At 45.0% G+C, this 12,600-nt stretch overlaps 1 protein-coding gene across 3 annotated transcripts; it reads left to right on the top strand.

Annotated features, from left to right (window-relative positions):
• The first annotated feature begins 3,398 nt into the window (after window positions 1–3,398).
• LOC109761462 (uncharacterized) lies at window positions 3,399–11,128 on the top strand. Of its 3 annotated transcripts, none has more exons than XM_020320275.4 (9): window positions 3,399–3,848; window positions 6,349–6,534; window positions 6,783–6,875; window positions 7,068–7,250; window positions 7,354–7,456; window positions 7,542–7,727; window positions 8,001–9,142; window positions 9,462–10,438; window positions 10,781–11,128. In XM_020320275.4, the coding sequence occupies exons 1-9, from the start codon at window positions 3,639–3,641 to the stop codon at window positions 10,845–10,847; spliced, it is 3,147 nt and encodes a 1,048-aa protein (XP_020175864.1). In that variant the 5' UTR covers window positions 3,399–3,638; the 3' UTR covers window positions 10,848–11,128. The 3 variants fall into 3 exon arrangements, with proteins under 3 accessions (XP_020175864.1, XP_040243094.1, XP_040243095.1); XM_040387161.3 differs by having other exon boundaries at window positions 3,564–3,848; window positions 7,365–7,456; XM_040387160.3 differs by lacking the exon at window positions 10,781–11,128 and having other exon boundaries at window positions 3,430–3,848; window positions 9,462–10,442.
• Window positions 11,129–12,600: the final 1,472 nt, after the last annotated feature.

Here is a 12,600-nt window from a genome sequence, read left to right as displayed (position 1 = left end):
AACTAGCCCAGCCACCGCTCCCGTACTCGCCGTGGTTGCCATGGATGGACCTCGCCCTGCACGCGCTCGCTCACGCCTTCTGGATGCGCCCGTCTGCACGTATCAGCTTAAAATCCAAAAATACCTTGTTGCAATTTATTTATCATTATTATTTTTTGTTTTTTTATATAATCTATCTATCACTATCAGATTTGATCTTTGCAAATAACCGCCAAGGGGATTGACAACCCCCTTGATCGCGTTGGGTGCAAGTTTTTGCTCTTTTGTGTGTAGGTGCTGTTCACGAGGTTTCGTGTGGTTCTCCTACTGGATTGATAAGCTTGGTTCTTAACTGAAGGAAATATTTATCTCTACTGTACTGCGTCATCCTCTCCTCTTCGAGGAAATCCCAATGCAGCTCACAAATAGCACGATGTAATACAGTCGATGTGGCGAGGCGAAGCCCCTAATCTAGCCAACATGACGAAGCTGGTCGGCTGGTGACGCCAAAGTCCCAAGAGTGGGTTGATGAAGACATGTCGCAGCCCCCGGTCCAGCCGAGGTGTCGAAGCAGGTCGGCGGGGAGATGTCAGAGCCTCCATGTCAGCTGACACATCAAACCAGGTTGGACGTTGGCTTGAAGAAGAGGCGGCACGACGAAGCCAACACAAGTAAAATTTGTGACGCGGTCGATGCCGGCTTGATGAAGTGACCGCCCTATGTAATCCGTGGGGCGACGATGTTGGTGATGCTTTAGCCTTCGTGATGCCGAATTCTTGGTGGGCTCACCGGTCAGATGAGGTTGAACTCGGCTCAACGAAGCGACACCCTGTCTACCGTAGGTCGGCAGCCGTGGAGCAATGTTGTCGGGCTGGTTTGACACCGACGCGACGGTGAAGATTACCATGGAAAAGGTTTAAAATATGTAGGTACGTGTTTTAGAACAACAATACTGTAGAAAATATTCCTTCAAAAAAGACGTTCGATAACCCATTCATGAAAAAGATAAACTCAGGTCGTGTTCATTTTCGCGCAGAAAATAGATTCAAAAATTGATGCACTCATCAAACGTTTCCCGAAGTTTGAGCGGTCGGATCGAGCTGAAATTTCGACGGGTGGTCGATATAGGAATTCTGCAGTCGGTGAATGGTTGGATCTTTGAAAAGATGTCCCAGCCGACCACTGGACACCTCACCCCAACCTCGTCCAAATTCGACAAGGCTCCAGTATATCGGAGATTGCCGGAGATTCCTTTAACGGAACACAATTTTTTTACATGGTTGTTGTAGACTTAATTTTGCAGCACTCCACCCAAGCAATCATCAAAACGACGCTCGAGGAGGCGGGGCCGGCGAACAAGAATCCGCTATCCAGAAAAAACTACACGATCGCACGAGGGCAATGTGGACGTTGAGCCCCCGAGCTCCATGGACGATTCTTCCATGATTTTGATAGAGATTTGAGTTTGATAATGAAGGCACCCGTCTGATCTTGACGATCCGACATGGAGCGTAGTCCTTGGTCTAGCCAAGGCGTCCAGTCGAGCCGGCGAAGAAGATGCCGGCGTCGACGATTAAGCATGGTTTCGATGCGCAGATCGCGTCAGAGCCGATCTGAATTCCCATCGCATCACGGCGACTACCAGCAAGGACCTGCATGGGCCACCAATGTCGGTGCTAAAACCAGCATATCTCGAGGTTGGGGTCCTAAGCTAGGCGTCTTGGAACGATGGCAACATGTATACATGATTTTATCCAGGTTCGGGCTCTGTCGAAGAAATAATACCCTACGTCCCGCTTTTGATTGTATTGATATGGGGTATAGTACATAGTACATGTATCTACCACGAGATTGTTCTAACGAATATAAGATGTCTCAATCCCTCTATTGACTAGCCTGGCTGCAGTTTATATAATGCACGGGAGGCCTAGAGTTTAGAAGAGTCTTAGTCTTGGGCGCCAAGTCTTGCGGAATCTTCCTTGTATCCGTTATGGGCTGTCCGAAGTGGCCCATTAGTGAATCGTCATGAGGGTCCTCGGCCTCGCTCTCCTGATCGGGAGACGACGTGGTGAGTATTCCCAGTTCGTGACTCCATTAAAAGGGAGGACAGAAAGGTAGGAGGCGACGACTCTACGGAAAAGAGGAAATTGAGGTTGTTGTGGGGGTTGAGGAGAGGCGTGCGAGTCGCCTCTTGCTCAGTACCACATTCGCTACTTACTCTCCCCCCCCCCCCCCCCCCCCCCCCCCCCCAATAATTTGACACTTCTGTTGCCACTTCGTGCGAGGACATAGCCCAATACTCAAAATACAAGTATGCTTACTAAACCTAGTTCGCAGTGTCATAGAAACCAGATCACTCTAGACAAAATCAGGTTCAAAATGAGTGGTTCGCTATGTTAAAAAAAATCAACAAGTGAAATGGAAAATATCAAAAGAAAAATAAATATGGCCAACTGTAAACGAGTTCAAAGTGGAATTTTTTCAAGGAAAAAAATATTAAATGCCGCCAGTTTTTGTAGCTGAAAACGAGCTACTCCCGGAAAAGAAAAAACTTGCTAGTTCCTTTTGGACATGGGTAATCTGATAAGGGACAGTTGTTGGACGGTTAGTGCCCGAATGGAAAGCAGTGCATCATGGCGTGAGAGGACGAATGCCGCTAGGGCGGCAAGGCATCGTGTGCACGAAAGGGCTGGCCTACCCATCCTTTTGGCCGGTTGTTTGCTTCTCTGGGGATTTGGGGAACGCTTGTGCCGTAGTACACCGGGCGGGAGCTTTCTGTTTGTGTGGCGTCGCGCACCGCAGGCCGAGGCAGCACCGCGGCCGTTTTTGGATGGATCTATCTAAGCATATATCCCGGATGAGAGGAGGCAAACGCGGGTGGCGTGGCCGGCTAGGCCCCTCGGCACGCCGGCGTCGCGCGTGGCGTACATGCACATCGGTCGACCTCAATCAACGGAAAAGAAAGTTGTTGAGTGGATTCAGCACTTGATCGGGGGGCTGTGTCGCGGTCGCATTGGCGTCGCTTCCACTGGCACGCAGCATTGCACCTGCCTGCACCGCGTTTGCTGCCGTCATCGTGTTTCGGGGGACGTGTAATGCCTGCCGATTAGGCACGCCCGCACGCATAAGCAACGGAGATGCGCTTTATGGCTTATCCATCCGTCCATCGCCACACCCACACCGATCTTGCTCCAAAACAGCACTGACTGCCTGCCAAGAAAAAAAACAGCAGTGGCTGGAACTGTGGGCTCACTAGGCGGTGGCATGGGCCGACGAGGCCACCACCTGGCACGCCCCGTGCATCGCCACCACAAACGCGCACGGGCACACGGCACACACTACCTTCCCCTATAAATGCGGCAGCAGATAGGGACGGCCGCCCCTTCCTCCTCCTCTCCCGGCTCGTGGGTTTTGTTCACACCCGGCAGACGCAGAGGGTTGGTTCATCTCGTCGGACTCGGAAACTGGCGGACTTCGGCGTACGCGTACCCACCCAACCCCAACCCCACCCCGCCTCACTTCCCCTCCTCGCACTCGCGCCAGTAACGCCTCGCCAAAAACCCAAACCCCCAGAATAAGCAAGCGATTCCCCCAAACCCCTTCCATTACCGTCCTCCGATTTCGCATGCCTCTGCCGGCCGCCTAAGCCTAGCCTTCCCATGGCACCGGGTGGAGGGGGCGCGCTGCCGGCGGTCATGGCGCGGGATGTGCCTGGGCCCGCGGCGATCCCGGCCGCGGCCATGGCCAGCGCCGAGGTGGCGGCGGCCGAGGTGGTGCGCCGCGTCCAGCCCACCCAGGCCTCGGAGCGCCGCCGCGCCGAGGTCGTCGACTACGCGCGGAGGATCGTCGGAACCGCGCTCGGATGCGAGGTGCGTGCTCCTCCTCCTCCGTTTCGCGAAACGCTCTTTTCTTCTTCAGTTTCCGGTTTTGTCTGGGTAGGGGTAATCCTGCGGCGTCTCGTCTGGGGATCCTCGTGCTTGTTACATTATTCTTCCTTTAGATTTGTTTACTTTGCTTCCGTCGCTCTCTCTCCTCCGGACTAGTACTAGTACTACTACATTTCAAAGCCATCAGGTTAGGGTAGGATTATTATTCCTTGATTAATTGCTTCGTACGGACGAGGGGCTAAACCAATCGGTGGCGGCGCTTCTCTGCGATTCCGTGACTAGTTTTACTATCTGCTGGCTTCCACAAGGATTTCTGTTATCTACTGTAGAGTAGGACTATTTGACTATCAGACTTGTGTTAGACCAAGTCGGCCCTTTGTTCTGCTTGTCACGGTCTCACAAAAGCAACTTCATCCGTTTAGAAATCAGAAATAAGCTTTCTGTCTGCTCTGATCTATGCGTTTTCGCTTTTTAACCCTAGAAAGGCACCGTATGCTTTACGAAATCCAACTTTTACCATCTCACTTTCAGAGGGGAAACAAACTTTGGCATTTTGCCAAAAAGATTAAAGCCTTTTTGTTTTGGTTCTGCCCGTGATCGCATGCTTGACTGGCAGGCCATGATGCGTACACTTCATACACGGTGACCCATCCACGTGGTTACCGAACAGTGTGGCAACTGATCAATGCTGCTGTAGTTGAATCTTGTTGTGGTTCTCTGTCACCATCACAGCTTGCAGAGGATTTTGACATAGCACTAGTGAGATTTAGTATAGCCATTCACCGACAGCTGCCTGCCAGCATCCTGCATTCAACTCGGCCGCAATCTGTATGTTCCCAGATCGCATTAGATAGTATGAACTCAAAGTCCATCCTTATTTACTGACGAGCATTCCGCGGTCCACTGTTTGAATCGTACTTTGACGTGTGCCCACGGGCTCATTTATTTACATGGAAGCTCTTTACTACGTAGCCATAGAGATGGTAGATCTGGAAAATGGTCCTTGTGGCTAGTATTATGCTGATCACTATAATGTGTACGTGATGTTTTTGTACTTGTATAGCTGGAATTGCTTGAAAGTGTGTGGCTGTTATATCTTATAGGCACTACTTCTGCAGTCGGAATCGTGTCATAAATGTTTCCTAGCATTTGGTGCTTCTCGAAAAAGATTGGTGTAATGATGTCTGTTCTTTTTGGATTATCGTCACATGCGTGTATATGAGATGGGACATTGTTCTAGTGGTCCATTATTTTTTATGTGATGCCAAAAGTGTGTAAAACAATCAAAACGAGGACCCATGCACTGCAAGATACTATACTTCATTACCTCCCGTAAGTGTGTTATTACAGACCAGTTCTCTATTCTTGCACTTGTTGAGTTTTGTGATCGAATTGTGTGTAAAGGTAAGAATTGGAGTGTGTCTTAGTTACCTGTACTGGTTGATTGGTCACTTTGTGAATCATGTGATCAACTCACTTTGTGACATAATGGGATGTTATTCCATTGTGGAGACTACATACTGAGTTATTTCAGATGGAAAATCTGAATAGCTAGGAGGGGACTAGGCACTATATCAGTTAACAAGAAAATAAATAGGCACCCAAATCCGAGCCGAAGATACCTACACCTCCCACCAAAGAATCTAGATCAGTTCCTCTGATTAGCCTTGAACTTCATATTGTAAGGCCAATGGTAGCAAACAGTTAATCCTACTGCCAACATTATGGTTCTTGTAGTACAACTTGTATATGTTGAAACAATGCTTTCTATCTCTACTATATCTTGTAAATTGGAGTTGGAAGCAGTGATGGTAAGTTCACTCCCCCCACACCATTCCAATCTCCCTTGCCCATCTGGGAACCACTAGACCCCATCCGACTTGATTTTTTTTATAAACAAAACAGAGAAAAATAATGTAGTTGGGGAGCCTCGAACCTCACACCTACCTCTACACATAACTCTGTCAAACCAGCAAACTACTATCTATTTTGAATGGGAAGGTACATTATAAGTACATGACAGTACACAATTGTTTTTACTGGGACACTAACCAGCCAGTCAATCCACCAAAATTGATTTTTATTTTTTTCCCTGCCGCGGCACCTCCCTGATATGCATTCTCCGGTTCCCACTCCTCGCGACACGCATCCTCTGGATACCACCTCTCCTCTTAACTTCCATTGTCATAACTTTCAAATTTCAAAATCTGGCCATGGTGCTTCAAATCTTGTAATGGTGCTCCTGTGGCTGCTGCAGATATGCAAGTGCAGTGTTGTCTGCTTGCTTGAGTTTTTTCTCTGCAGTGCTGCAAGTGCATTTGTGGTTGGTATACCATATTAATCCACTACAACAACAATCATTTTTGTGTTTCTGTGGCAACACACGAGCATTATGCTTGTTCCGCCTAACATTTTTGTCTGGTGAACTTTTGAGATGCAGCTTTCTAATATGACATCATTTCTTCTTTATTTGACTGGTTAGGTCTTTGTATTTGGTTCGGTTCCATTGAAGACTTATCTTCCCGATGGGGACATTGATTTAACTGTAATTGGAAATACATCTTGCGGTAGTACTTTGATTGATGATGTTTACTACATCCTTGGGTCGGGGGAGGAGAGTGGTGACGCTGAATTTGAAGTGAAGGACTTGGAACACATTGATGCAGAGGTGTGCTATCCTGTTTGCTCCTCATACACATTTATAGTTCTTTTATTCTGGACAGAAGTCTGGGAAAACTATGATATTGCACTCCTAAACCTTTTTTGCCCTTTGCATCTCTTTTAACAAATCCTTGGTACACATGGAAGTTAGGCTTAACAACCATATACGTGTTTCTTCCTTCTGATGCAGTTTTAGTCTGTTACTGTTTTGCACATGGTAGCTGCCTCTAAATTTTCAAATATTCCTCCATCCAGGTCAGACTCATTAAATGCACTATTGGAAATATTATCGTTGATATCTCATTCAACCAAACTGGAGGAATCTGTGCAGTCTCCTTCCTTGAGCTGGTAATGTGTTGCAATTTGTTTTTTGGAAAAATAATGCAATTTATGCTTGCTGTTCTGCTTCAGTCTTTATAGTGAAGTTGCTGAATATGTAGAATAGAATGCTCAACATGTTCCTGTGCTAGTCTAGGTGTTCTTTTATTTGGTTATTACTATGCCTAGTCCTGGAAAAGTAAACGAGTGTTCCTTCTTCAGGTTGACCGCAAAGTTGGGAAAAATCATCTATTTAAACGGAGCATTATATTAATCAAGGGATGGTGTTATTATGAAAGTCGCCTACTAGGAGCTCATCATGGGCTTATATCAACTTATGCATTGGAAACACTTATCCTATACGTCTTTAATCTATTCCACAAATATCTCCATGGTCCCCTGGAGGTAAGTCTTGGAAGGAATGACTTATCTCAGACATTTGGAAACATCTTTAGACAATGCAAAAACTGATATCCATTTTGTCTCCATCTTTTCTTATATTTAATAGGTTTTGTATAGGTTTCTGGAATATTTTAGCAAGTTTGACTGGGACAAATACTGCATAAGTCTAAATGGCCCTGTTGCTTTATCATCTTTGCCTAACCTAATTGGTGCGTTACCTTGTTATCTATTTCTTGGCAGAGTTATCACCTGATTCCTATTTTGTTTCAATCCTAAAACTTGTATCTCTTGCAGTTGAAGGTTTAAATGTACCTGGCGATGACTTGCTGTTTGACAAAGAGTTCCTTGAGAACTCAGTGGAAAAAGCATCTGCACCTCCAAGAAATTCTGATGCACGCTGTTCCAAATTCCGTGTGAAATGTCTAAACATAATTGATCCACTGAAGGAGTGCAACAATCTTGGCAGAAGTGTGAACAGAGGTTTGAACTAACCAAAATATATGAATTGATTGTCCCTTTCTAAATTATCTTCCGAAACTTTGATGAACATATATTGTTTGCCTTTAGCATCATATGTGTGAAGTGCTGATGTGTACATGAAGTTGTGCATAAATCCGTAAACAGCATGATCTCATACCCAACACATGTAGGGTTTTGTTTGAGTGATGTCTATTATACGGAGTATTTTATTTCTATATTTCTTTGCTGGCGAGGGACTGCCAAGTCTTTTTTTGACATTTTATTATTGTGCAGCGAATTTCCATCGTATTCGAACTGCTTTCTCGTTTGGTGCTCGAAAGCTTGGTCAAATTCTTATGTTACCACCAGAACTTATTCCTGATGATATTTTCGCATTTTTCAAAAACACCTTGGAGAGGAATGAAAATGGAGTAAGGTCAGATATTGACCATGTTGGCGCATTTCATTGTCAGCCCTTCCTTGGTCCCAGCAATCAACTCTTAGATGGCATGTCATGCATGCATATGTCTTACAAGGAGGAAGAGAAAAGTCGTCCTCGTGTTTCAAAGAAATTAGCTGAGCACGCAGTAAGTGTCAGAATAAACGTGCCTACACAGGGTGGATGTTTTTCAGGAGATGACTCGTTTGCACCAAGTACTGATCTGAGTGCAAGATTATCCCACTGTGTCCGTCATGAACCGAATGACCATGCGTATGTTTTTCACGAAAATAGAAATGGTGCCACTGAACAGTACTATGTGGCCCCTGAGATGGATGGACAGGAATCTCGCTATGCAGCTGAAGCCTATATGGGTGACAAATCACTGATACAGCCACAGCATCATGCACACTATTCATCAAATATATTGAGCTCTATCCATGGCAGTGATTTAGGACTTCCAAAACCTGGTCCCATAAAGAAGGAAAAGTTAACTGGAACTTCACTCCATGTGGAAGAACATCTCCATCCACTGTCATTGTTAAACTTGTCGGATCTATCAGGGGATTTGGAATCACAGTTGAGATGCCTCCGTCAAGTTCAGTACAACTTAGAATACTTGTTTGATGAATTTTCGCAGTCTGTCCAAGAAGCATCTTCTGACGGTAAGGTTGACAAGGATTTGTTTGACATTCTAAATCGTGGCATCCTGTTAAGTACTGATACGGCGCTACCTGGGCTATTGCCGCCTTCCTATGCTGAAACGAATGGAATGAAGTTATCTCCAGTTTCTTCTCATAGCACTGAAGTTTCACAGCAATCACAGGACGAGGACAACTGGGGTATGCCCTTTCAGTTGAATGCCTGTGGAGTAGACGTCCCATCTAATGGATTGTCGCCATCTTATATTGCTGATTCAGATATTTCTGTTTCGTGGTGGCATAGATCAGAGGCTATACCCAATATGCGTGAAACAGTCGGATATATTCATGAAAAGGTAGGAATAGGTACCCTCAATTCTCACTTTTGGATATCTCATGCATTGATCCGAGGCATTCCTGTGTTCAGTAAACTGTCAAAGCACTTTTATGTTTACTATATGTACTGGCTTTTGCCTACATAGATCTAGTTTTTATCTGGTCGTTCTGTTATTGTCCGCTTAGGATTAAAAAGGGAAATACAGTTTATTGTTTCGGTAAGCGGGGAAGTCTGTTCACTTCAGAAAACATGTATTGCTACATTCCTCTGAAATATATCTGTCCGTTAATTGTTATTTGTTGTATATGATAGTTACAAGTTGTGTTTCTGTATTACAGCACATGACATCTATAGGAGAGAAAGGGAAGATCCTGATCAATCAACCAGTGAAGATTAAAAGCAACCAGGCCACGATTCCAAAACGAAGTTTTGTCCCTTGCCAGGAGCAAGTAGCGCCAGACAGTGGGACCAAGGAAATAAGGATAAGCCGGTCATTGGGAATTGGTGATGGTCTAAATGGATATACTCGCTTAGGTATGAAGACGACTGAAAAGCACAGTGGTCATACTCGAAAGGAATTTGTCAAACCTCACTACGAAGCAAGGCACACACGTAGCTCCTATGGGGATGTCGGCTCGAACAAAACCTTCTTCCAGAAGCGAAATTATGATACTGGCATGGAGTGTGCACGACCAGTTAGTCCAAAATATCAGCCACCTGAAGTTGAGGGTACTCCAGATGAGTGCACATACATGAACAACAACTTGGCAAGAAACCAAAGCTGTGACACTCCTAAAGGGTATGGGACAAGTGGAAGACTAGCCTCTGAGCCATTAAAACCTCAAAGCAGCATAAGAGGAAGGGGTCTCTCGAAAAAGAACTTGCCTGCAAAACCAAAATATGATAATCACAGTGGGCACCCAAATTCTTTTGTGAGAGATAGAAAGCATGCACCGAATGGCCAAGTTGTGACCATTCTAAATGGTTCGACAAAGGAGGTTGCCCTGAACGAAGAATTGGTTGAAAATGAAACTAAACCAATGCCAAATGTTTTCATTCCTCGTGATAGCAGCGGGAATAACCAACGGATGCTTCTGGCACCTAGTACTTGTCACCCCTCCTCCCCTGTCACAAAAGGATATTGTCAATCTGGTGCCTTGGAGACACAACCAGATAGGATTATTGAGTTTGGTTCTTTGGGTCCTTTCTCATTGACATCTCCCTCTCCAAAGTCAAACAAGGCCTCACCAAAGGCATGTGCAGACGCGTCTGCATTGGCGTTACAGAGCTATAGAGCCGGTGCAACCCAAAGCAGGTAACCTCAAAGGATCTTACAGAGCAAAATATTAATGTAGCCTTCAGCCTTGAAATATGCTAGAGGTCAAGCATCTAAGAATGATGTCACAAAATAGTACTCCTCTGTCCCATAATATAGGACGTTTTTTGATATTAGTGTAGTGTCAAAAAATGTCTTACATTATGAGACGGAGGGAGTAGTAATTTGTGTTTATTTAGGAGTATAAAATAACACTAGGTTTGTTTTTGTTCAATGGTCAACTTCGCATGCTTATTTATCTTCACTGCATCCAGTCCATTGACCCTGTACTACTACTACTACCTTAATATGGTTAATCTGTTAACTTTGACACTGTTTCAGGTCGTCAGGATTTTACAGAATAGGAGACGAAGAGCAGTTCCCACCACTCCATGCTAGGACCCGCTGAGACTTACAGTACCATACAGATGATCATCATTTAACTAGGAGCAAAAGAAGAGTTAACCCAGTTGATGTTCACAAACATGACCATCGTAATAGTATACATCTACCTTGTAAAGTTACATCGACACCTTGCGTTTCTTGCTTTCGTGTCTATAGGTAAAGGTACCAAAGAAAGGTTTTAGGAGCAAGGACTAACTATACAGTTGTAGTTTTCCCTTCTCAAAACTAGAAATGGGTAAAATCGGAGAAAGATAAACCTATTTATAAGTTTTTCTTGAGACAAAATTATGAGCCTTTCTGCTACCGTGAACTGTGAATGTGTTCTTTCAAATAGTAAATTTCAAAAAAAAAACTAAAAAGAATCACGTTTTTATATATAAACAGAGATGAATGTTTCAAACGTCGTACAAGTTTTTTGTAACTTGCGCTGAAATGACATTCATGTGACACACTGGTGAAAAATTCATCAATGTTATGAAAAAGGGTGTGGTTAGGACTCAGTCGAACGGAGACTAGTCAAGTGAGATAACGTGTAAGAAAAATAAGTTTTTTTTGCACATGCTTTTGATGTAAAAGCTCATGAATATAGCATCTGACTTAGACATAACCAAGTCTCTGTTGACCGCAATTTAGCAAGATTGAAAAAAATTATATCTTTTTATTTTTATCTTACTTTGTTTTCTTATAACTATTCATCCAGATGAATTTAGCAACATTGAAAAAAACAGATGTTTTTATTTTTATTTTACTTTGTTTTCTTATTTTTACTATTCATCTAGATGGAGTAAGCTCGAGAGCAAAACTCCATGTCTCAACTGTTGCTACACATCTATTTAAGTTGGTATTTAACCTTCGGCTTTTCGGTATTGCTAAGGGCACAACTCCAACTCCATGCGCCAAAATGCCTCACACCATGCAGTGTCGATACTTTTTGCCATTCAATGTCATGCATCCATTAAATGTTCGCAAATGTTTGAAACCCCACAAACTAGAAGCAAAACCGGGGAGGTTTGCGGGCGTCTAGGCTGCGTCATGTAGGCGTTCGACAATTAGGACCCACACAAAACCCTATCTCTTGTTCTGCTCCAACTGCCAAAACCGGGGAGGTTTGCGGGCGTCTGGGCTGCGTCATGTAGGCGTTCGACAATTAGGACCCACACAAAACCCTATCTCTTGTTCTGCTCCAACTGCCACTCTGATCTCGGTGGACGCAAATCCAGAGCGAATGTGACCGGCCACTACTGCATGTTGGCCGAACGACGCGACATTCAAATTGGTGTGGCTGCCGAGAAACCTACTTCGGCATGCGGATGTGACCGGATGGGGCTATGAGACGACTTCCAACCACATTCAAGCGGGTTGACCGTCCATGCAATAGACCGACATTCATGTTGGCTAGGCGAACAAGAAGCCACCTCTGGGTGAACACATTCAAGCCATCACTCTATCTGCCCAAGCGCCCGCTACTATTTAAAGAACGCCTGCTATGGCACAAACCCTACCACCTTCGAGGTCCATCTCTCTTTTTCCAAGCCATTGACACATCACCCATTTCCTACCTCCTTTGACGGCCACGAACAATAGCCGGGACCCGTCGTGGGTGGTGGAGGAAAAGCCCGACGCCGCCATGAAATCATGGGAGGTGCACAATTGGGAAGCCCGGCACACGAACCACATTTCTATTAGACAACCTCCCAGATCTTCGGAGGAGAACTCGAAGGAGGAGGACACGAAAATGGAGGAGGAGTAGGCACCCA

The sequence above is a fragment of the Aegilops tauschii genome, chromosome 4, assembly GCF_002575655.3.
Source record: "Aegilops tauschii subsp. strangulata cultivar AL8/78 chromosome 4, Aet v6.0, whole genome shotgun sequence".
Classification (NCBI taxonomy): Eukaryota; Viridiplantae; Streptophyta; class Magnoliopsida; order Poales; family Poaceae; genus Aegilops; species Aegilops tauschii.
The sequence above is the reverse complement of the archived record's forward strand: the minus strand, read 5'-3'. Positions and strand labels throughout refer to the sequence as shown.

Excerpts from the sequence above, each read along its gene's own strand:
- LOC109761462 (XM_020320275.4), top strand. The coding sequence starts at position 3,639 with ATGGCACCGGGTGGAGGGGGCGCGCTGCCGGCGGTCATGGCGCGGGAT. Across the intron at positions 7,457-7,541 it reads ATCTTTGCCTAACCTAATTG|TTGAAGGTTTAAATGTACCT; the intron begins GTGCGTTACCTT and ends TATCTCTTGCAG. Across the intron at positions 9,143-9,461 it reads TCGGATATATTCATGAAAAG|CACATGACATCTATAGGAGA; the intron begins GTAGGAATAGGT and ends TCTGTATTACAG.